Source organism: Pleurodeles waltl, chromosome 8 (assembly GCF_031143425.1).
Source record: "Pleurodeles waltl isolate 20211129_DDA chromosome 8, aPleWal1.hap1.20221129, whole genome shotgun sequence".
Classification (NCBI taxonomy): domain Eukaryota; kingdom Metazoa; phylum Chordata; class Amphibia; order Caudata; family Salamandridae; genus Pleurodeles; species Pleurodeles waltl.
The window spans coordinates 662,606,232-662,632,343 of record NC_090447.1 but is presented as its reverse complement, the minus strand read 5'-3'; the positions used below and the strand labels follow the sequence as shown (position 1 = coordinate 662,632,343).

The window sequence follows — 26,112 nt, the reverse complement described above, 5'->3', positions numbered from 1 at the left end:
GCTTCAGGGTCCTTAGACTACTAAGAAGAAAACAAAGCGGACACATGGTTAGGAAATTAAATGCCCAAATCACAAATAATTTGCAACTTAGTTTTGCAGCACTCCTGGCTTACTCCTACAGTACAGGAATATGTCGGCAGCACTACAAGTGTAAGTTACACCTATTGGCAACAAAATATTTGTAAATCAGGTCAATGCTTCCTCAAAACATGGTGGGCTCGATTCACAAACTGCATTTGGTAGTACATAATAATCCAATTATACTACTCACATACTTTAGAATGCAATTCACAAACCTACAGCCTTCAACCTCCACCTTTCCTATGTTTTCTCTATAGACATTTCTACCCCAATGACAGATCCCTGCACACATAGTTATCCACTTTTGCAGTAAATATGGCGGGAACGAGGGGAAGCAGTGGGACAAAGAGGAATTACTACTAAAAATGGGCACAGTTTATTGAAGTTTAAGGAGGGGATTAGGGGAGGCATGCTAAAACATAAACTAAACACAAAAGAGGAAGACCATTGAAATTCATTAACTACATGTCTAAAGTTACTAAAGCTAAAAGTTACTAAGTGTCAAAACAGATGTAACTGTACTTTGGCCTATAGCCAAGCATTAGAGTATGTCAAACACCACACATGGCTAACTACTGGTACTACAGTACACACCTGCAGAAAATATATTTATCTTACCTAGAGGTGGTCGCCACTAAGTAGTTAGAGGTACGTCTGATTTCCATATGGAAAACTTTTTTTCTGTTGTTAATAACTTTGGCACCATTTGACAAATCTCGTTCTAAAAAAGTGCTCGTTTTTGGCTAGTTTGTGCATGGCAAGTTCTAGGATGATCTGTCAAGTGGGGGCCGAGAAAAAAGGGGAGGTCTTAAAACACATAGGCCCTCAAAGACCGCTGAAGCCGCAGGAGTCAACATACCGCCAGTGCTGGCGGTATGCTTAGCCCCCTATCATGACATTTCCACTGGGCCAGCGGAAATGTCACATCAACATTGCAGCCGGCTCGTAATCGAGCCAGCGGCAATGTTGATGTGCAGCAGGTACAGCAGCACCCGTCGCACGTTTCACTGCCTGTAATTTGGCCAGTGAAATGCGCGATGGGGCTGTGCCTTGGGGCCCCTGCACTGCCCATGCCAAGTGCATGGGGAGTGCAGGGGCCCCCCAAGCCCCCTTACCCACCAGCCTTTCCATGGCGGTGCCATGGACAGGCTGAGGGTTGGGGATTATGACCGCCCGGCTGAAGCCTGGACGTATATTGGAGGGACTGGTGGTATGACCGTGGCGAATGCACCACGGTCATAATACGCTGGTGGAACACCACCAGCCTATTGGCGGTGTTACCACCAGTGTTCTGCCGAACCCCAGGGTTGTAATGAGGACGATAATCTCCATACATTTTCCACAGACTTCTTTAGGCAGGGCAACAGCAAAAACTGTTAAATAGAATCACATGAAATTCAGCAGGAAGCTAGATCTTGGTCCACAGATTGTGCTTCTTTTGATTTGATGTGGTCAAATATATTTGTATATTTTGGCATTGGGGCATGCAAAAGTCTCAGAGCACTAATTTAAAATTAGAGCATTCTGATTGGCCCAGGGAGCTTTATTTTCCTTGAGCCATCTTGCACCCACAGGAGTCACACTCCCACGAGAGCGAGCAATCTGATTGGCTGCCAGGAACATCAGAAAATCGTTGCTGGTAGCCATTACACGACTCAGGACTACGCCCCATGGGGCCAAAAAAGAAAAAAATGGCAAACATTTTGCAGTCTCAAGAGACTCTCGCACAATATAAAAAAGAAAAGAAAACAAAATGGCACATTTATTTATTTTAAGCCCTAGGGAATCTACTCCTGCGGCTGTGTTTATAAACACGAGGGGGGCTGAGTGGCACCCTCCCCAATCCTCAAAAGTCCCTGGGAAGCCCACCCCCAGGTCGAACATTAATCTTTATAGAATGAGAGACACAAAGCCCCCCTCCCTGACCATTTAGAGGCCCTGGGAAATACACACCGGGGTCAATCTTAATATTTATGGAGAGGTGGGGCTCAAGAGACCCCGGGGAGCCCACTCGCAGGGCTGATGTTCATTTTTATAGGGGGGCATGCAACCCACATCCCTGAGCCTCTTAAGGCCCTGAGGAGCCCATCCATGGGGCTACAAAATCTGAAAATGGGGAATGAGGCCATGTGTACCCCCCTCCCTGAGCCTAAAAAGATCCCCAGGGAGGCTGCCCCTGTGGCCGAATCCTTTAAGGGAAGAGGTCTGTGCAGCCCGTCCATGAACTATTAATGGCCTTGGGGATCTCACAACTAGGACGAGCTCAGTAGCTATTAACCAAGGTGCTCCAAGCAGGAGAAAATACCTTAAAAAATGCTCCTTCCCATTGGGAGTGAACTTTACTGGTTTCCAGCCCGCATATTATCTGCTTCCTGCAGGCCAAAGCAATGCTGGCTCCTGCTGGATACAGAGGCTGACTTGGACCTTGGAGGCTCCTGCAGCCCCAAATTACAGTGTGGTGGGTACCTTGGGTGTGTACCAGGGCACTCACCTTCTGTTGAGCTGAGTCCTGGGATTGAAGTCCACAGGGCAAAAATCTGACGAAGGAGGTACTTCTTTCCCCCCTGCCCATAAACATTGCACTGGGCCCTTGAGTATACTGCTGGATGGGGTCACCGGGGCTGAAATTAGCCTGTGGAGGGGGGTCCCATGCTCCCTTCCCCTAAATATGGTGACCAACCCCGGGAGATGTGGTCCAAGGGGCTGAAATCAGCCCAGTGAGGGGTGTCTCGTGCCCCCCTCACCTTCAAAATACTGCCAGACCAAAGGTAATGGACTCCCTAGGGCAGAAATCTGCCTGGGATGGAGGGCCCCATGCCCCTGTCCCCTTTATATAAAATGCCTGGCCCCGGGGATGAGGTCCCCAGGGCCCAAATCATCCAAGAGTGTCATGGTGTATATGTTCCTCAGGAGCAGTACCCCCACCTTCTGGCAGCTCTGATTCTGCACAGATTGACTTGACAGAACTCAGAGTGGCCAGGTGAGGGGAGGGAGTTTAGAGAGGGTACTGGAGGAAAGGAGATCTGGAACAAGAGAATGCACATGATTCTCTGGATACTAGTCTCTTAGTGAAGATTGCATGTAAATATAAATATATGACCTTTTATAAGAACAATAACGTTACCTGGAATAAGGAGAAAAAGAACATAATTTGAGTGCGCACTTGTAGACTACATTGTCCCTTGTCTCATGCGCAGGATGTTCCTCTGCTAATAGTCTTTGGAAGGCCTTATGTTCAGGTCCCCAGTGTTAAACAAGTGTGCTCTACTCCCCCTGTATTGGTGATCTTTTATTTGATTTACATGGGATATCACAAGGTTTATCGACTAGATGTACTCTGGGTTTTTGTAGCAGTGTTATTTTGCACAACAAGTGTGTTTCACTAGTTCCTCAGCTGTAGAAGACAGCAACAACATGATCACAATGTACTTGTAAACTGTTTGATTTTCATATGGTTAAGCACTTCACCATGTCACTGATTGCGTGGAGCATGTTGATAATTTAACGAGGGATTCAGTGTCTTTGTTTCAAGGATAATCACACAAGTGCAATTTGTGAGCTAGCCAGGGCTTAGGGAATGTGAGATTGCATGTGGCAAGAAGTGCCAGACTAAATTAACATGACGGTGACAGTGCTTGCACGAGTCAAATCCCTACCTGTTTTCTGCTCATAATACAGGGCTACCAAAGTAGAGGATCTCATGAGCACCAAAGAGCACCCTAGAGCTGTTTGTCGCTTCTTTTCTTCAGTGATGTACTCTTCAACAGGATCTCTTTGGACTCGCGCATTTCCTGGGAGACGCACTCGGGAACTCAGGCCTCCAACACTGGATACTGATTAATCCGCAATCATGACTGGGTGTGGCAGCTTATTTGTGGTTCAGGAAATCATAGCAGCCAAAATTGCACATTGTCTCGCGATAGGCCACACAATTGTAAAAAGCTAACAAACACACAGTACATGGGAAAAACCACAAAGTGACTGTGAAAGCAGTTAGCAATGTGAAGAGCAACCAGTGAATACTGTACATTGCACTGAGCTCAGTGTCCCATGTTAATTGTGCAGGGTATATAGCACATGTACACAGTCTTGTACACCATTATCAGGTTCCATGCTATAAATGGACCTCTCAATTGTTGAGACCCACACAAGTCATTTGTGAGTTAACCACTTGGTGCAATAGTAATGTACACCCTGACGTCAACCCAGAATTTAGCTGTCTTACGCTGTACTGCGTTACAACCTAATGACTGGAAGATAGTCGACAGACTGTGACACACAGAGGTGGACCCAGTGCCCCATCCCTCTTGAATATACTGACAGGCGCAGGGGTTGGGGTTCCTGGGGTCGAAATTGGCCTGGGGAGGGTGGCCACATGCCCCCTTCAAAATTGCACCAGGCCCTGAGGAATGGGGTCCCCAGTGACAAAATTGATCCAAGGAGAGGGATGTGTTCCCCCTTCAAAATTGTTCTGAGCCTTTGGGGATGGGGTCCTGGGGCTGAAATTGGCCCGGTGGGGAGTCATAGGGGGGACATGGCTCCTTCCACTTAAAATTTGCTCTGGACCTCAATTGATGGGGTGCCTGGGACAAAAGTGTCCTGGGAAAGGGGGCCACATGTCGCCCCTTCCCTAACAACCACTTCGGATTCTGGAAGATGAGGTCCCTGGGCCCGGGGAAGAGGGCCTTGTGCCCCCACCCTCAAACAAGCACACCTGGTCCCTGGGAATGAGTATGAAAGAGTGGCCCTGGAGAATGGGTTCCCCGTGGTCTAACAAGGCTTGGCGAGTGGGGCTACACGGCCCTCCTCTCCTTTATTTAAATAGGTCGCCCCAGAGATAGGGTTCCTGGGGCCACTAATGGCCCAGGGAGGAGGGCCTTTTATGTATGTAGATAGATAGATAGATAGATAGATAGATAGATAGATAGATAGATAGATAGATCACAAAATGTGAGTGCATTTTTGCACTGGAGAACAAACTCTGGCAGAGCTGCACTCCTTTCAAAGCGATACACAGGCTTAGATTTACAAAGGTGTCATGCAGTGCAGATAATCAGCCCAAAGTTGCTATCAGTGCCATGCACATGCCAAAGTGCAAGGTGGTGTGCGTGAGTCTAGCATAGGTTTTGTACTGGAAGGGTACCCTTTCATTGCAAAACACTATGACCAGACAAGTTTTTAACTTTCCCTACTTTGCCTGTGCGCTGTAAAGTGCAGCACACATGCAAAGTCAGGAAATAAAACATTCCTCCTTTTAACATGTTCTTTCCAGCAGCATAGTTTTTTGGCATGAAACCATGTCTACTTGTGTTAGTAGATAGGGTTTTGCATGAAAAAGCATGAGTAGTTGCATGGGGAACACCTATGTACCAACCATGTAACACTCCCTTGACGCTAAGTAACGCAAATCAGAGGCTTGCACTAGCTTTGCTTTACTTTTCCTTACAAGCTCATGCAAATAGCAATTTACATTTGTTTTTAAGTCCCCAAAAAGGTTTTGTGTTGTGTTTGTGTTAAAAAAGTAATGAAATACTTCATGCAAAACCTTTTTAAATCTTGGCCAATGTCTCTATCCTATAAAGGGGCACCAGCACAACTGAAAAACACTGATTCAGAACTTTAAATCAGGACTTTTAGAAGGTAGTGCTTACTTTGCTTATGACTTTACTATTTTCTCCAAGTACATGAGGTAGTCAAATTAATGCTGCATATTGATGTTAAAGAGAATTAGCATACAGGTTAATGAGGGATTTATTTATAGGTAATGCATGATGTGTGCTCAAATTATGGACTATACTCAGTTGCAAACCAGCATAACTATGTTGATTATACCAGGTAACGAGATTAGTTCTTTGGTAAAGGCTTCCGTCGATCATCCATGCTGATTTAAGTTGCTTGCTGAAAGTCTGCATGTCATTCTGAATGATTGTGGCTAACTGATTAGGAAAGGTTCAGGAAAGACAACATTGGTAGATCATTGTTATCGAATATTTTCGACTTTGTAGAGTAACAACATTGACTGTTAATGATTCTCCCACTTGTTGTAGGTCTGCGCCTGCATCTAGGGCCTGTAATTTGGGGTTGGGACCATTATCAAAATTATATCACTCAGCAGCGAGTTATAATGCTTAATTAAACGGAGTGTTTAATTTTTAAGTCCTGTTTATAGAACATTAGGAATGACATTGAGGTGTAATAAAGATATTTTTCTGTGTCACTGGCATTTTTATTTGAAAAGGGAATAAAGGCTATTAAATTTGATAGCCATAAATTATGTTTTCATAATGTATTCCTATTAGAAATTGTGAAATAATATTAAATGCCCTTGAAATGTTATGTCCATGAATAGGAATTAGAAGAAAAGTTCAAAAGTACATTTATTAAAAGCAATTCATTTTTAACAGAAAAATGTAAATCCATTTTTAGAAGCACATTCATATTAAATAAAAGGGCCTTTCAAAGTTTTTCTTAATATTCAACGTAAGGAAAAACAGTACTTGCTGTGCCTCTGCACCACATAAGGTGGCACAATGGGGACGCAAAACCTAGATAAGATTTACAAAGTCAAACAAGGCCACCAAGCATGGCCCTGCAGTGCTTGGTAAATCTAGAGTAATGCTAGGCAGCGCAAGTCACTGCCTTGAGTTACTCTGCCCCAATAAGGCATTCCATGGGTGGAGCATGGGCATTCCCATGTATCCACTCATGGATTTTGATGCATTTCCCAATTTACCATGAATGGTAGACCTAGGAAAGCGCCAAAATGCCACGCCTTTCTAGGGGAAGCCTAACGAGGACAAATATCATTCTTTCCCCTCGTCCTTTCCTCTTTCTGCATGTATCACACGTAGAAAGAGGAAAAAATCCTAAACGATTTGCTTTGTGCAGGAAGGTACCCGTTTCTTTACAAAACAGTCCTGCCTGCTAAGCAGGCACCTTTGCACCATGGTGCAAAGATACCTGGTTGGTGCTAAGTAGCAAAAAGTGCAGCAGTGCAAGGAGAAAGTAGGAATTCACCATATCTTGTTTTGCATGGAAGAGTAAAACTGTTTAAAGTCTAGAGATGGGTCAGTAGAGCTCTGGACCTAGGGTGTGCTTCTCATAATAGCCAGCTTTTATTATACACCTTTAAAAGGGGGAAGCATTATTCTTTGCATATCCCATGAGTGTGAATGACACATGAATGAATGAATGGATGAATGAATAAATAGTGAATTGTAGAGGTCACGGATGCTCCAAGTAGTGTCCCCGCAATGAGCTACTTTGACATCTGCTTAGTGCAGTTGGACCATCTATTCTTGCTACAAAAGACAGGTTTACAGTTTCTTTTTTAACAGCAAGGTATTTGTCACTGAACGCAGCTCAAAGGGGGGCTTGTTCCAAGCAGTAGGTGTGAGGTAAGAAAAAGTCCATCCTACCGCTCTGATACAGTGTATCTTATGGGTCCTTGCCAGAAAACTAGTAGCTGAGCTCAAGTTTCTAGCAAAGATGTAAAAGCTGATTTTGGCACAAAATAGCCTGCAACTGTACCCTATGGATCAAAACTAGTGCCCTTGCCCTCGCGGGGCAACTACACAGTGCTATTTTTAGACAGTGCTGGCACACAAGAGCCTGTTTAGTCCAAGTTGGCTGTCTAACACTCTTTTCTTGCTGATGGCATGGGATCTGTCTCTCTCTCCTTCCTATTGCCTGCCTTTAACTCTCTCATGCTTCTGGTCCTGGGTGCAAGAGTTAGGGGCAAGGAAGCTTCTGTGTATGCTCCAGACAAGGAGAACCCCTCACTTCAAAAGGCCACTTATAGATTTGGAAGTTAATTATTGGTACTTCCCCCAAATGATGATGCAAAAGATGTAGCTGGTAGACCAACATAGAATTGGGCTCCTATGGATGAATTGGAGATCCCATCTGGGATCAAATGAGACTGTGGATTCCCCAGTGTTCCAGGGAACTCACTGATATACTTTTCAGTGCTGCACACATAGAGCTTGGCCAATTTAGAATATTTCTAGCCTCAGTGGACCAATATGGTTTCTTCTTGTTACACCTGGTATTGTGTGTCATCCACCGGGTATGGTCCTATGGGGCTTCAGGGCCCAACAATTGTAGGTGCTTCATTTCCTAATGGGTTTTAGCTTTTTAACAGCCTGGGAACTGCTATATCTTCCTTTTAGCTGCAGTGTGCTGAAAAGAGCTTTGGACATGTCCTCTTGTCCAAGCCCTTGTAGTCTTCTGACCTTTGGGTCTTCATACAGCATTATTCCATGGTCCTCAAGACTCTCCTTGCCTTCACTCCCCAAGCAGCCAGTCTGGAGCAACTTGCTGGGTGCCTGTGTTCAGCCAGAGCACATGGTGTCCTCCCAAAAAGAAGTTCACAGGGACCCATTTCCTTAAGGTTCCCCAAAGGGCCTACCTTCTCCTGTCACCAAGAGGAAGGTGGAGCACAAAAATGCAAGTCAAGAGTGTTGTCCAATCCGGATAGGGGTTTTATGTTCTAGTGAGCCTGTCTGTCTACTCTGCTTCTCAAAGGGCATTCCCTTGTGCTGCCCAACTGCACTGCACAGTCTCCAGGGAAGTTCTAAAATGTCAGCTTGGAAAAATGCTGTGAAAGTTCCCTCTCTGTGAGCCAAGGTCCACCTATTTAAGTCTGGTTTCTCCCCACCATATTTCAAAGTACACCCCTGCCCTTTCTTTGTCAACAGCGAGATCATCGTGCCATTGCTTATCAGAATGAAGCAGTGAATTAACTTATGAAAATGTCTTCTCTTCTCCTATCCCCAGGAGAATACTTGTCTCCCAAGATTGCCCTATTATTTAGAGGAGGCTTTGAACTGCCCAATGGCCAGCAGAGTAAATAATTTGTTTGAGCACAGTAGCTCACAGCATGAATCTCTGCAAGACTTTTTCTGGGATATATCTAATTTAGAAGTAAACAAGCAAACACATATTTAGGGCCAATAACTCTGAAAATGCATTTGTGATCAAGGAAAATATAGGAAAAGACATATAATTTGCCTTCCTACCTTATGTCAATCAAATATTACTTTTGACAAACATTTTACACAAAGTGCAAAAATAGTTTAAACTAGGGGTGGGTGTAACTTGTGTAATGTGTTGTAATGTGAGTACTTCAAACTGCAGCAAAATAACGTGACATTGCACAGATATACATGAGGGCCTTAAGCCTGCTATTTTCGCTGTTTTCTTAGCACAAAATGCACCCTTACATCTACTATGAATCTGAGCATACAGGTTGATCAAAGAAATTGAAATGCTAAATGCAGCAGAACATGAACAGCAGCAGCCAGCGGCTGCTTGAGCTCTGTTCCTGTGCTCGTGCTTTTGGCATTTTTGCTGCTAATTGCTAAAATTACATGAATAGGCATACTTTTCAGCAATTTTGCATCAGAAGGGTAATTCAAAATTATTATATTACTCTGATTACTCCAGAGCAATCAAAAATTAATCTAGGCTGAATTTAAAAATTACAGAATTTGTACTTCAGACATTGGACACCAATTGAATAATATGGTCTTAGAAAGGCCATAACCAATTTAACCCGTTTTCTAGCTGTAACAGTGGTAACTGTGCCCCATTGCCAGGCTATAATCTACAAGCAGTTCCTTTCTCAGGTTTTATGGATGTACACATGCACATGAACCCATATGATGTGAAACTTGCATAGAGCCCGTTACCCCAACTGTATAATAGCTTTCTTCATGTTAAATGGTAACAGCTTAAGCCTGTTTTATGCAGAAGTTTAGAGTGGGTGAGACTACATTTGAGCAACTCACTAACTGCAGAGGTATAAAACAAGAGCATAACACACATTTGCAATACAATGGGTCTCGCATTTGCTTGAGTTAGAGCTATTAGCTTTGTAAACTCCTAACCGGACTTTTCTTGCCACATAAACTAATAATGAAAAGTGAAACAATTTCACATATGCAAGCTGACCGTTGCCATGAGCGTGAAGGAGACACAGAAAATGAAACAGAAGTTCACTCGCAGTGAAACGTATTGGCAAAAGTGCAATTATCCACATAACCGTCAAAAGTAGAATTATCCATGTTACCAGCAAAAGTAGAATTATACATGTAACAGGGTCGATGTCATGCAAAGTGCTTGACTGCTGCCCAGCGAGATTGAGCTGCACAGGAAATAAAAAGAAATAGTGCAGAAGCCATTCGGAAATCACAGAACCTCGTATGTTTTCATTAGTTTACCGGTGCTGTAGAGGAGGGGTAAACACCGGAAAAGGCATGATGTATGCATGCCTTTCACTAATGAAATAAAGCGCATTTTAAAAGGCAAGCCCACAAACCAACCAAACTGATGGGTGTGGTTAAAAGCGCACAGAGAGATTACAACAGGGGCCAGAGCACTTGCTCAATACTAAAAGTTTGATTTGTTTTCAAACATGAGAACCCACTTTCTCACACATATACTGCTTTAGTTTTGGAACGTGTAATCATTAAGGGCCTGATTCACAAAGGTAAACTTACACTTTTGTGTAAGCTTACTCTTTTTCGCTATTCAAAAATCATTCAGTAGTAAGCTTACAAACTGAAAGAGAAGAGAACTTTGCTGGTAAAAAAAATAGACCATACTTGTCTTTTTATGCACGGAGCTCTCCTCCATGACTGCAGTTACTGCAGTTGTAAACTTACTTTTGAATGATTTATTTGAGAATTGCTACAAAGTTTAGCTTTGTGAACCAGGCCCATAAACTATATTTTTTCTCACATGTTCAATTTCAAATGCAAAATAGGATTTTGCACACGCCTTCATTCAAATGTGTTTATTCAAACATTTTCCCACTTTTATATCCAAATATTTTTACTCAGATTGCAAAGAAATTGCTATACATGAAAAGTAAGATTACTAGTGAAAATAACCCAATGAGCTTTATGAATATGTTCTGCCAGGGATTAATTGAGCTCAAGATGTACTTAGTAGAATTGATCCGCAAAGCCAATTGATCAGAAACATCATCCTGTCACGGTCTGCACATCGCTTCCCACCATTGGCTGAAGAACTTGAAGGAGCACCCGGTCTTCTGCTGGTTCTGGACTGACCAAGATAAGAGCAACCCTTTCTAGTAGCTACGATGCTGCTTGACAGGAAATGCCTAAGCAGACCGTACCCTCCCAGAGGAAAAAAAACAGAAATGTGTGGAAAAACCTCTACAAAGGAACTCCTGAAAAAGAGGAAAAAATAAAAAGGGAATAAATAGAATAATCCCTTGCCAAGAGCAACAGGAACTGGAGAGAAACACGAAGAAACAGGAGCGAGGATCACCACCAAGCGGAAGTGTTTGCAACGCAAAGAAGACCAGAACTGAAAGGCTTATATACCAGGAGACAGGAAGTGACAAACAGGAAGAAAGAGCAACACCATCTTGGATTGGGAAGGCCACATAGGAAAGAATAGGAAAAAAGTAGCAGTATAAAAGGAAAAATTAAAAAAGGCATGCTGGGAAAAAGAACACTAGAAGAAGACAACATGCACACCAGAACAAGAAAAGAAGTAAATGTAAAGCCAAGAAGAAGAAAAAAGGAAGAAAGAAGAGGGTTTCCCCCAGGTAAGGAAGGAAAGGTGTATCAGGTAGGCAGGCTGGAAAAGCCGCGTGACTGGGAGCACGAAATGTGCTTGCCGGGCTGCACCGCAAGAGAAGACATGCATAAACGAATCGCAGATGGACGCCGTGGTAGAGCGCGACGTCACAGTAGGTCCCCTCCCCGAGACCCCAGGTTTGTCAGGAAAACAAGAATAAAAAATGCGAACCAAACGGGGTGCATGAACTGAAGAAGCATCCTCCCAAGAACAGTCACTGAGAGGATAACCCTTCCAGTGGATCAAAAACTGCAGTTTGTTCCGTAAAAATCGGGAATCACAGATCCCTTGCATCTCATACTCAGGATGGCCATCCACGGAAAGGGGAGGAGGACATTGGAAATGTCGATGATATGGATTAGGAATAAAAGGCTTTAACTGGGACACATGAAAGACTGGATGAACCCCCCAAGTATGAGGCATCTTTAGCCTAACAGCGACAGGGTTCAACAATTGCAATATCCGAAAAGGGCCATAAATGCGAGGTTTGAACTTGTCGAGAGGGCAGAAATTTAGAGGAAAGCTAGACTTTGTTTCCAGGTTGATACAAAGGTTCCACTTGACGTTGACGATCCGCCTTTCTTTTCATAGTCTGTTTAGAGGCCAATAGGGTAGTATGGATCAGATCCGGAATATGGCGGATTCGTCGTGCAAATGAAGTTACTACAGGAACAGACAGAGAACTACGTGGAATGGTGGAAAAGGCTTTAAGATGGAAACCATAGGTGCAATAAAAAGGTATTGCTCCAGTTGAACTATGCACTTTATTACTGTAGGAAAATTCAGCTAGAGAAAGGTAGTCTGACCAGTTACACTTTGAGTGGCATTACATGAAACACTGTAAGTATTGTTGGAGTTCTTGATTCAAGCGTTTAGTTTGACCGTTGGTTTGTGGATGAAATCCTGATGAAAGGGATATATCAATGTTCAGTAAGGCACAAAAAGTTTTCCAAAAATGTGACACATACTGTGGTCCACGAACAGAAATAACCTCTTGTTGGAGGCCATGGAGGCGAAAAATATCTTGCATGAATATACAACTCATTTCAGGGGCTGTGGGAAATTTCTTCAAGGCTGTGAAATGAGCCATTTTGGTAATGGAATCAACAGTTACCATGATGACCTGAAGAAGATAGTAGAGAACATATAAAGTCTGTTGACAGGGTACACCATTTGGCTGAAGGAACAGGTAAGGGCATCAATAATCCTGCTGGTTTGGTTTGGGGTATCTTGGTTTGAGCACATACAGGTCCAAGCAGATACATAAGTTTCAGCATCGTTCTTAAGGGTAGGCCACCAAAAGGAACGTCAAAGCAGCTGCTGGGTCTTTCTAACTCCACGATGTCCAGCTACAGGAGAATCATGGCACATCTGTAATGCCTCGGTTTGTACCTTCTTAGTAGGTAAGAAAAGAGCGTCTTGATTATAGAAATAATCTTGATCTTTTTGTAGTTGAGGAGACAACTTATTCCACTCTTCAAGTGGAAGATACTGGTATTCAGATTTTACTCGATCAAGAAAGGACTAAGTGACCCCAATGATTCGACTGAATTCAATGATGTTTGGAGAGGAGGTATTAATGCCTTCAGGATAATGACAGGATAATGCATCAGCCACTAAGTTCTGGGATCCAGGAATGCTGGTTATAATGAAGTCGTATTGGCTGAAAAAGAAGGTCCGTCTTGCTTGACGGCTGTTTCGGCATTGGAAGCTCCTGAGACATAGTAGATTACGATGGTCCATTCTAGCTTGACGGCTGTTACGGCATTGGAAGCTCCTGAGACATTGTAGATTACGATGGTCCATTCTAGCTTCAAAGGGTTCTTTAGTACCCATTAAAAATTTCTCCATTCTTTATAAGCTACCTTGAGAGCGAGTAACTCTCGTTCTAATACTGAGTAATTGTGCTCTGCTTCTGTCAGAATATGGGAGTAGTAGAAGATAGGATGTTCCAATCCATCGTCTTCTTGTCTTTGAAGTAGGACCGCACCTATGGCTCTCTCAGAAGCATCAGTCACTACTATAAATTTCTTTGTAGTGTCAGGGTGCCACAAGATAGGTGCTTGGGTAAATGATTGTTTTAGATCTTGAAAGGCCTTTTCTGCACTATCAGTCCAAACAAATCCTTTCTTCAGATTTTCTTTCTTAATTGTCTGGGTGATGAAACTTTGTTGATGGGCAAAGTCATGACTAAACTGTCGATAAAGGTTCGAGAGCCCCAGGAAGCACTGAGTTTCTTTTACAGAAGGAGAGGGCCAGTCCAAAATGGCTTGTACCTTGTCCTGATCCATGGCTATTCCCATCTGATTGATGCAGAACCCTAGATACTGTACTTCAGTCTTGTGAAATTCACACTTTTCTGGTTTACAATACAATTGATTCTGTTGAGTCTTTCCAGAACCTGTAGTACATGTGCAGTATGTTGATCAGGGTTCCGAGAATATATTAGGATATCATCCAGATAATTCACCACGCTCTGATTTAATATGTCGGAAAACACAGAATCCATGAATCGTTGGAATGTTGAAGGCGCATTGGTTAAGCCAAATGGAATGACACCATATTCCTAGTGACCAAATGAAGTATGAAAGGCTATTTCCATTCTTCTCCTTCTTTGAGATGCAAGAGATGGTAGGCACCCCTTAGATCTAATTTAGTAAACATCTTTGCTCCTTGGACAGCGTTCAATATATCCCTAATCAAGGGTAAGGGATAACAATCCTTGATTTTTATCTTGTTGAGTCTGCGAAAGTCAACACAGGGACGCAAATCTTTCATATTCTTCAGAACAAAGAAAAGAGGATCCCCTACAGGAGATGAAGAGGGGTCAATTAACCCACCTGTAGATTGTCATCTAAGTATTCTTTGAGTACCTTATTTTCTTGTTCTGTCAAGGAATACATCTGACCAAATGGAACAACTTCATCCGGAATCAACGGAATAGCGCAGTCATAGGAACGAAGAGGAGGTAAGACAGGCGTGCTAGGTTTCTGGAAAACATCAGAGTATTCCTGATAACAACTAGGTACTCCCTGTATCGTATTAATAAAGCTGTCATTATTCTTGGGAGAAGGACTTAACTCTTTGGGAGACCAGTAAGAGTTAGTGGAGTAGCAATTATGTTTACAAAACTGAGATGTCAAAGATATGGTTCTTGTTTCCCAATTGATATATGGGTTGTGCCGAGCCAACCAGGGTATTCCGACAATCATAGTCTGATTGGGTGTGGATATGAAATTAAAAGTAATATTTTCCTAGTGGCTACCAAAATGCAGACAGAGTGTAGACGTAGATTCCACCACTGGTCCTGAGGTCAAAGGAGAACCATCTACAGTGTGTACTTGTTCCGGCATTTCTTTAGGAACACGTGGAATACCTTTCTCTTTGACCTAGGGCTCATCCAAATATATAGCACTTGTTCCACAGTCCAATAGAGCAAAAAGCTGCTCTTCCTGACCTTCTGAACATTTTAACATAACAGATAATATAAACAAGGTGGAAAAATTCTCTCTGAAGGAACATATTGAAGGTAATTCTACTCTTCTCGTCCCCTTCCTCCTCACAGGGGGCAGGAGTTTGCGTTTCCCGAAGGCCTGGATGGGCGAACAGGACAAATACGGATCAGATGACCAGCTTTGCCACAGTAGAGACAAAGACCCTTTCGCCGTCTGCCCTCCTTTTCTTAGTCAGATAAAGGACCACGGGCTAGATCAATCTGCATAGGCTCTTCCTCGGTAGAGTGTGGTACTTCAGGATGGACTTCATCAGACGGTCAGCATGTGGTACGGTGTACTCCAGGCTAGTACGGTAATCAAGTTCTTCATCTTTCCTTCTTTTGTTCTCATAATCGATATTCTATATTCATTACTTGATCTATCAGTTCTTTTGGAGATCGAGTTGGAGTGGAATATACTAATTCATCTTTTATTTCCTCTCGAAGTCCACGGCGGAACAGGGTTACAAAAGTACGTTCCACCCTTTGGTTTCAGCTGCTAACTGTTTGAGGCAGGTTATATATTCTAAGACATTCTGATTGCCTTGCTGTATATCACATAATGTTTCCTCGGCAGCTCCCTCCACCCCAGGTCGTGCAAACATCTGCTTGAAGAGTTTTTAAAAAGCAGGATAGTTATTTAAGACAGGATCATCCGCAGAGACCAAGGGGGTCACCCAAGCTAGTGTGGGGCCAGATAAGGCACTGATTAAATAACCTACCTTGGCTTTGTCAGATGAGAATTGTATGGTCGAAAGTCAAAGAAGACTGTCAAGGTGTCCAGAAGTTCTTTAATCTTATGCGATCTGCAGAATATCGAGGTGTTGAGGTGGACAAAGTAGGTACATCCATTGATCGGGAAGACAAGTCTTGTCGTAGTGCAGTATTCTGAGACCACAATTGTTGTAATTCTTGGGCTTGTTGTTGTACTGTCTGAAGCATGGCTTGTGTACTTTCTACAGCATCTTCCTGCGGTCCTTCCATGCGTATCGCACATCGCAGTTTCTTTTTTTGTTGCAATCTGTCACGGTCTGCACGTCGCTTCCCACCGTTGGCTGAAGAACTTGAAGGAGCACCCGGTCTTCTGCTGTTTCTGGACTGACCAAGATAAGGGTGACCCTTTCTAGTAGCCACAATGCTGCTTGACAGGAAATGCCTAAGCAGTCCGTACCCTCCAGAAGGAGTCCCAGAGGAAAAAAAAACAAAATGTGTGGAAAAACCTCTACACATTAACTCCTGAAAAGGAGGAAAAAAGAAAAATGGACTAAATGAAATAATCCCTTGCCAAGAGCAACAGGAACTGGAGAAAAAACACGAAGAAACAGGAGTGGGGATCAACACCAAGAAGAAATGTTTGCAATGCAAAGAAGACCGGAACTGAAAGCCTTATATACCAGTAGACAGGAAGTGACAAACAGGAAGAAAGACACCATCTTGGATTGGGAAGGCCACATAGGAAAGAATAGGAAAAAAGTAGCAGTAGAAAAGGAAAAAGAAAAATGGCATGCTGGGAAAAAGAACACCAAGAAGAAGACAACATGGACACCAGAACAAGGAAAGAAGTAAAAGTGGAAGCCAAGAAGAAGAAAAAAGGAAGAAAGAAGAGGGTTACCACCAGTTAAGGAAGGAAAGGTGTATCATGCAGGCAGGCTGGAAAAGCGGTGCGACCGGGAGCACAAAATGTGCTTGCCGCACCGCAAGAGAAGACATGCAGAAACGTGGGGTGCGGCACCCCGATACTCAGAGCGGTGGTCCGACAGCGGCTCGTAGAAGGTCATTTTAGGTGCATGAGAAGTTGGAGAAAGGAGTGCAGTTCAATGATTGAAACAGATTGTTGCATATCATGGGATAGTTAGGCAATTCACCAGGGTAGCTAATGCAATGCATGTACTATGCCCTTTGTTGCATGCTGTTATATGTTTTCGTTATTACGAGAAATTGCACTTTGTTTGTAGGTGGTAGTATGTTTTTGAATCTTGTGTAAGTGTGCGTAAGGGCACTGATCTGTCACTTATTTAGAATCATGAAACTGGACAGTAGCCTCCATGTCTTAATGTACTAACAATTGATTACAGATGAAGGTCACCAAACTGTACAGGAAATTAGTGAAAAAGAAAATAAATACACAAATAAAAATAAACTTATTGGAGGAGCGTGGAATGTATTTCTGTTATGTAAGGAGTAAAGCACATACACATATATTTTAAGTAAATGTGTGATACTGAGTGATATAGAATAAGAAGACATATTGAGGACAAAAGAATGTATGGTAGTCTTACAAATTATGATTTTCCTTAAAACGCATTGTGACTTCACCATTATTGTCTTACCTCTTCCAATGGCATATGTTTTCCATTGTACTTTAAAATACCCATACAACCTGGGATAAAAGCTGGCACCTAATAAGAATACATGAATAGATCTTGTTTGAGCAACGCTTAGGCCTAAGAAGACGTCAACCTGCTTGTACACTGATCTAACATTTATCCAAATGCATGTCTTCCTCTGAAATAAAACAATAATATGAAGCTGAAGTAGGAGGTACCAATGAATATGAACTCCATTATTCATTTACTGCAAAGGAGACTACTGGAAATACCTTAAATAACTGAAAGATCAGAAAGCGGCTGATATGTTGTATCCAAACTTACTGTTTCTGAAAATATAATGTAAAATGGAATTTAAAATGATGCAGTAAAACAAATATTTAAGCAAAACAATTTACGCAACAAACAATTGTAATTTGCCAACTCTATTTTGAATATTCTATCTATAATTCTGTAAAATATATTTAGAAAGACACACCATGGGCTAACTGCTCATTTTCTTAGTCCTCAAGTATCTATATTTTAAATATTCGAAACAAATTGTCCTTCCTTAGGCATCAGAGAATATCCCTAAATGACTAGACACAGAGGGCTAGATGTCTAAATATTACTTATGCTCCTTCATTGAACTTAGGCATGTAAACATAATCCACCTGCAGATGTAAATTATATATGCTAGTTCATAAAATCAGGATCTACAGATCTATGCACAGCATATTGGTGAAAATCCTAACCAAATACTTACAGTCCAACAGTTTGAGTATGGATGAGAACATGGAGTTCCCTGTAAGGTAAATATGAAGAGCATAGGAAGGTAAAAATATTATAACTCTGTATGTTTGCAACTGTTTTGTCTACCTCATTTATACAAGGAAGTATACCTCAAACATGACTGGTGTAAGCATCTAAGTTAAGGGGAAATGCTTTCCAGATTCTACCCTTATTTTAAAGGGATTTGGAAAGGGGTTTTGCCATATGAACAATGGTTCCATATGGTGAAAAAAGTGATTAATGTCCTAACCTAATTCAGTAGTACTTAACTATGTGAATGGTCTGAAAAATCCTCATGAATTAAGCTGGAAATCTGTGATTTGCAAACTTTGTCAGGCACAGTCTAAAGGATTTAGGTGACTCTCTAGAATGCCACAAATCTAACAAATTATTAGAGGAAATCTAGGATTTATAGACTTTTAGCTTTCTTTTAAACATATGTCAATCATACCAAGAAGCACAGTGTATGCTGATCATCATGTAGATGCTAAATGGTGCAATCATAAAAATCCTAAAATAAAAAACTGTGTATGCTACTCTATATAAACTACAGAAAGATGTCTGCATGCCAAAACAGATTTATGAGTGGCCAACATAGAAGAACAAAAATGCACTAAAAACTGTCTTCCAAACAATGCAAACATCTACAAACACATTTGTTTGAGTACCTTTCTTTTCTCATTCACAACACTTAGGGACTCACCTAAGCTGTTTAGTAATCATGGCACTTATTAAAATGACACAATAAGTCAAAAGGTCCCCACTAGTTGATAAACTAGCATCTCTGTCAAACATTTAGGAGAATCATCACCTTGTATGGTCAGATAAGCCTCTTAAGTTAGACTAATTCAGATGCAAATTAAGGGTATCAAGTCCTCCATGGACCCTGACCCCAGGTTCCAATGCAAATGCACACAGACTTTTATCATGGCTGCACCTACCTAAAAGTGACTTTCTGAAGGAGTAATACCAGTACGTCTCATCCCATTGGCAGTAGCATCTCAGTTGAAAGAGCTGCAATTGGCCCTGGAAGTTTTCATTCCTATTAAAGCTGCCAAGATGTTAGATTCATCAGTGGTTGGAAGCTGCAACATTTTCTAGTCTCAAAGCTGCTTGCTAATCTGGATTTTGTCTGCTTCCCAGTACTTAAATACCTTAGAAAACTAGAGTAAGACTTTGATACCCTACGCTGTCTTATATTTCTGGATTGGATGACTCTTAGGGTGAGAGCTCCAAGGGGGAACTTAAGAAAGTTTCAAAATATTTTAATGTATGCATCTCAAGGATAAACGAAAGACGATAATACTGTTTACTCCTGAAGAAAGGATCTATAGCTCCCACTGATACTTGCTTTAATTAATGTTTTGTACAAATTCAGAGTGAGAGACCTGTTAAGTTTAGTCATTTGTCATTTGCAGATAGATTACAAGTTGAGCTTGAGGTGTCTCCAATCATTCCTCCTTTCAGTTCTTAAACATGTACCTAAGGCACAAACAAAAATGGGTAAGGGATGGAGTGAGATGCAGCATCTCAAGGTACGAGTAGCAGTAAAACACATCAGTCTAAACCCAAACAGGTGTAAACCCCAGGCGAAATTGTGATCGTACTGTAGGACTATACATATACTAAAAAGCCTGGATGATACTGGTGAACCTTGTAGTGTCCTTTAGAAGCTAAAGCATCCCACCAGCTCACTTCATTAACAGCACAGTGAAAATAAGAAAATAATGCAATTGTTACTTTTCACACTCACAGCACTATCAAATCTCAATGCTCGACCCCCTCCCTCCAACAACTGTTATTCTCATTACATCCATTGCAGGCTTCAGAGAATCTTTCTTTTTGTCTTTTCTCTGTGGTACTCTTCTATAAATGACCTCCACAGAGGCCTTGTGCAATAGTTCTTTTTAATTTTTGTTTTGGTAATTTTCCCCCTGCCTCTTCTCTTACGGTCACAAGGGCCTCCACCCACTCCCATCAATTACCTTGTTACTCTCCCATTAGATTTCATTCTTTGTTGGTAATGATTCCACAATAAAAGTCATGGTGTTCTGTTGCTGAGCCTCCCTTTGCTCCTTAACAGCTCAAAGAGATATCTAGGTCCAGATCCAAGGGATGGGGTCAGATTCAAAATGTGACGTGGCTGAAAGCAATGCTGTGTGGCCATTCCCTCTTGCAGCTAAAATTAATATCAGCAGGCTAACTTGAAACAAATCATATGAAACCTCAATTAAAATGTTTTTTTTGCAAGAGCTTTGTAGAAATCATATACAATAACTCAGTTCATGTTTCAACTCGTACGATGATGAATTGTACTGTACAGTAGCTTGTAACTATGTTGTAATAGTTTCACATTGATAATTTCTCATAAAGTGTATGTTATGTTTATGATCTGATGGACTTTGTGTTACATAAGTAATCTTGTGTAGAATATGTTTGTGTTTATTTCATTAAATAGATAATCTGATAATTATTGTCTTAAAACATGTGATATGTCATGTTCTGTTTATCCAAAAGGTTGAACTGGTCAATATTGGAAGCACAGACATAGTAGATGGAAACCACAAACTTACCCTTGGTTTAATCTGGAGTATAATCCTCCATTGGCAGGTAAGACCATTTGTTCCTAACAGACTAATCTCATTATGTTTTAATAAATATTTAAGACATGTTAGAATCTCTTCAATGTGCTGTACATCAAAAACAATTATTGTATTTTTCTTTAAGACATACACCATCACCACAATATAAAAGTTTAAAAGATTCAATATTTAAAGAGCATTACAAATATCAACAAAATAATTAGTTGTTCAATTTTCAGAATCAAAAAAAGGAATATCAAAAAGCGTAATTTGCCCATGACCAAGTAAATGTCTACTGTCATTAATGACAATGACAATTCATTGTTTCTCCAACTGAAATCACAATGAATCCCTTAACAAACCAATAGCATCGAGATTAATAAGAATAAATACATAAATAAAAATTAATTGAGAATGTATTTTCCATTATTATTTAATTCAGACTTGCTTCTTCTGCATATAGTGCAGTCAGTGCTGTATTGTCTTTGGGTCTGTCCTGGAAGAGAAACATCAAAATTCCAAAAACACTGAAGACGGAGCTCTTCCTCTAGGAAAGTTAACACTAGATCAATCATATTTTGTTAATTCAGTCTCTTACTTCAGATTGTAGACTTTAATTTAGAAACTGCCAGCAGCAGAACTTGATCATTAAGTCAAACTGCTTTTAGAAAGAAAATCATATAGATGTTTCTTTTTCTTACTTCGAGTGTTCGGATATGCTAAAGACACCTAAACTGAAAAATGGGGAAATGTAACAAAAACATGTGACATGGTCTTCTCCCCGACTAGAAATCTGATATGCTCCTCTGTTTTCCACACCATGCCATCTTTGATTGATTGGCTCTTTGTCAAGCTTTGTTAAAAGTACACAAGGATAAAATTCCCTGCTAATATAAAGGATAATTCCCTAATCTGCTGCAATTTTACATCCATATGTAAAATAGTCAATGCTCTATCACAGCCTGTTTACAACATTTTACCACTGAACCACTCCAAATATGGAACAATCAATATTGTAGTTACCACACTGATAAGATGCCAGCATTGAAGACAAAAATTTGTCAGTCTTAACTCCTCAAATAATTGTTTTTCCTGATCTTTATTAATCTTATAACATGTATAATTAATAGTACAGTTTTGGAAGTAACTCAGTTAACCTGTCTGTGGCTTTATGATATTTCAAAACATACATTACACCATATAACGTGTTTTTGTGCAGCGATTGACTCATTGGCTCAATTCATAATCCACCCCTAGTATGTAACATTTTGCACAAGGACTCATTATTAGGTTAAGTAGTGCTTCTTGTATAGTTCTTAATGTTCTTCAGTATACAATTTCATCAAGTGTCAGACTCAGAAGCAACTTTATTCGGTCTAGCTAGACCACAAACATATAAAACAATAAATCCATACAGATAAATACAAAAGAAAATAAAATCATGCAGCAAGCGAGGAAAAATTAAAAGACAATAGGAGCCATTGAAAACAGATGGTCATAAAATATACAGAGCCCAAACTGACACACACAAATGAAAAGAAGATACATCAGTAACTACATGATTAACATAGCCCTCTACTTTATCATGTGTTGAATAAAAGTGACAGTTAAAAAACACATTTTCACAGAAGTAAGAGTCTGTAAATGAAAAAAAGCTGCTTTGCAGTAATAAATGATAGCTTCTTTTAAAACAGGTAGCAAGTAATGTTTTCTCAACAATTAATAACATTTACAGAAAAACATAAAGTGAATGGTGCTTTGTGCTGAATAATCATTGCAGGGGTGGACGGGTAAACTATGGAAATATTAGCCGTGACAGGGAAAAGCAGCCAGAAAGTGCACAGCGCAGAGTCTAAATCTAACTAACAGAAATCTGTGATGCTCGTTGCACACCCATGTAAGGTAAGGTGCAGTTACAGTGTGTCCGTAAATTTGCATGTTCCCATGGAGTGGAGGCATATTAACCACCCTCCAAGTTCTCTCATCCATTTGACTTACTAAAAACCTATTCTTTATGGAGTGTGGGAGGCAGCTGCCCTGACATTTGGACAAGTGAATATATATTTACTCCCCAAACTTAGACAAGTGTCACGGATATACCTTATCCAAGGGATGGACTGGCCTCGATCCAGTTTCAACAAATCAGCAAGCACAACTCTGTTAATAAGTGGTCTGACTCCTACATCAAATTCACAGCCATAGAAGTGGTTCCAGCCTTATAAAATCGTTTATAGATACCCAATCCCAGCCTCAGAGTGGCAAATAAATGAGCTGGTGCTACTGGAGACAGATAGTAGCCTTTTAATAAAACCATTGTTTGTAACTTCTAGGATCTGCTGATCGCTAATGCCCCATAACCCTACTCCATAAGAGGCAACAGCATAAAATATGGCTTTATACGTAGCTGCAAGGTCCTTAATACACTTGTGGCCTAATCTACGGGCAAAATTCAGAAAAGCCTTGGTGGCTTTAAAAAAAGTAGTGGCTCTGCTGGTCTTTAGGGGGCTGAATGCTGAATGAGTATCAAAGTGAATGCCTAGGTATAAAAACAAGAGTGCAATGCTAACCATGGAACTATTAACTATAAAGGCACTGCCGACCTTTTTCTTTGTCTGAAAAATCATAATGTGCGTCTTGGCCTGATTGACCCTCAGATCTAAACTGGTCATAAACTGACAAAAACGATCCAGTAAGTGTTGTAAGCCGACCGCAGCCCTTGCCATTAGGGTGGTATCATCAGTCAAAATAAGAGTAGGAACGCTGTGGTCACCTCTACAGGGGCAGTCAGCCCTTAGCTCCACCAGATGTTCCTCTGGGCATACATACAATGAAAATAGAAACGGTGCCAAGACACAGACCTGGTGCACACCTCTGGCCAGGTTAAAGGCTGAGGTAGTCTCTCCACCCAAGCCAAATCTGACGCTGGCAGTGACATCATTATGAAGTTCTCTCAGAAAGCTTACAATATACTGGTCAACACCCATGTCAGTCCGAATGTTCCAGAGCTTGGACCTGTTGACAGAATCAAAAGCAATACTCAGGTCCATAAAGGCCAAGTCCAACTTTCCCTTCCTAGCTACCATATGCTTACTGATAAACAGATATAAATTGAGAGACATCTCCACTGTGCTTAGACCCAGGTGGAAGCCAAATTGAACCTCTAATAGCACAATGAGTTAATCCCCCCAAGTCTCAAAATGATCCTGCAAGATACGTCCCATGACCTTGGCAGTTGAACTAATCAAAGATATGGGACAGTAACTTTGTTGGTCGCCTTTCAAGCCCTTTTTTAATATTGACACAATAAAAGCATGAGATCAACCTTTGGGTGTGCCAATAGCTAGAGCTACATTATGGACATTGGTCAAGAGAACAAGGTAGTATTGGCCTTAAACATGTATGAGTGTATGTATCCTGTCTGGGCCTGGGTCATGCCCAGCCAGACAGCTGGCTATTGCCAGAAGGACCTCATCTAGTTCTATCTCAGGAGCAGCCGAAGGTACCACCTGTAACTGAGGATATACAGGGGACCCTATGGGTGGCCCAGCTAGATGTTGTTATAACCGTCTGAGCTCTCCTTGTCGGGCCTCTCATTAGGCTTTGTAAAAATGGGTGACCAAAAGGTCAGGAGGGATCACAGTATCAATATCTAAGCCATTGGATTTCTCAAAGAAATTACGGTTAACGATTGTCCAGAATGCCTTTATGTCCCTTAGCTCACTAACTTGTATTAAGGAAGCAAAGGCTTCTTCTCTAATGGCAATCTTCCTAGCCTTCAGGGTGCTCTTTCAAATAGAACTACAGCTTCTAACCACTTCCTGCTCTCTGGGTGTCTCCTTTAGGGCCGAACGCAGCTGGTTATGTGCCTTAGTGCACTCAAGGTCGAACCATTTAGCGGGTGATCTGCTACCTGACTTCACTGGGGCCTGAAGCAGTTCATGGGCCATACCACAGGTTTTGTTGAAACTCTCTAGGAGCTCCACACCATTAACCTGCTTAAAATCATCACCTAGATATTTTTTTTAAATCCGGAAGCACAGAAGTCACAACCTGAGTGAGAAAGGTAATTACATCAATCTTGGCCCAGCTCTTAATCACTCCACGGTTCCTAGAGAATGTTAATGAGACGGATCATTTGTGACAGCCTATGCTGCAAAAAGTGAGGGTCTTATTGCTTTTCCTGTTGCTCACACACAGGATCCCCATGTTTCTTGCTGAACTGCATGTCTTCAGTTAATCTCTCGGACATGTTCACCTTACTTTGGTACCACGGTTTGGTTCATTCTCTTTTAATTCAACATAGTCTTACTCCTTAACTAGACTGAATTTCACATATGTTATATAGAAACGAGGGATATATTTTCAACTTTTATTAATAATTTTGACTTTTGTCTTTTAGATTGATAAGGTGAAGTTAGAGAATGTATTCAGCAAAATTTATGACATAATCCATGTGTTCAAAGGCAAGAACTAGAATAGGAAACACCAACACTAGTGGGCATTAGCCAGTCTGCCATTACTACGGTAGAAGGGGCTTTTTCTCTTTCAGGCTGTTAAATGCCAACATAAGGCAAAGGTGGCTACAACTTTTACAACCTACCAAACAACCAAAACCTCCCAAAATTTTATTTTTGATTGTGAATACAAGGGCTACACATATTCTTTCTTGGTCTTCTGTATGATTTCTGTATAAATTGATTTACTGTTTTCCTGAGTACTTATATGCTCTTCCCCTATGACTCTTGCCTAATTAGTGTCAAAAGAAGAGTTGGTTTGGCCAGTCATCATGATATCATATTTAGCCTTCATTTACTGTTGGATTAATCTTCTTAATGACACACTTATTCTATTTAGCCATAATAATGTTATATGGTCAAGGGGAGTGAGGGTCATTATCTGGTACATCTCAAATCAAGAATTATGTCTTCATATTGAGGTGCTAAAGTCTCATCTGACCAAATTTTCTCCATCTTTACAGCCTTATGAATATGTTTTATTTCGCACTGATTGTCTCTCTCTACTTTGAAACCTAAGTAACTAACAAAGTGAAGCACTATGTCTAGAGTCAGCACTGTTGGGTCACAGTCTATCATGCTCTTCATATCTCACATACACGTGGCCGACTAGACAGCATTTGATCTTAACGAGTGTTCTGAATACAGTAACTCTTTATGTTTGTAAAGGGTTTTATGACTTTTCCAGAAACTGGCATATTTTTTAAAATACCTATAAATATATATATAGC

The 26,112-nt window shown here is 41.2% G+C and overlaps 1 protein-coding gene across 4 annotated transcripts in view; it reads left to right on the top strand.

Moving 5' to 3' along the window:
- The window catches only part of DMD (dystrophin), a 6,960,831-nt gene that overhangs the window by 868,359 nt on the left and 6,066,360 nt on the right, over nt 1–26,112 (top strand). For all 4 annotated transcript variants that reach the window (XM_069204753.1, XM_069204754.1, XM_069204752.1 and 1 more), the window contains exon 5: nt 20,803–20,895. In XM_069204753.1, coding sequence (XP_069060854.1) covers nt 20,803–20,895 — 93 coding nt within the window. The remainder of the gene's footprint in view (nt 1–20,802; nt 20,896–26,112) is intronic.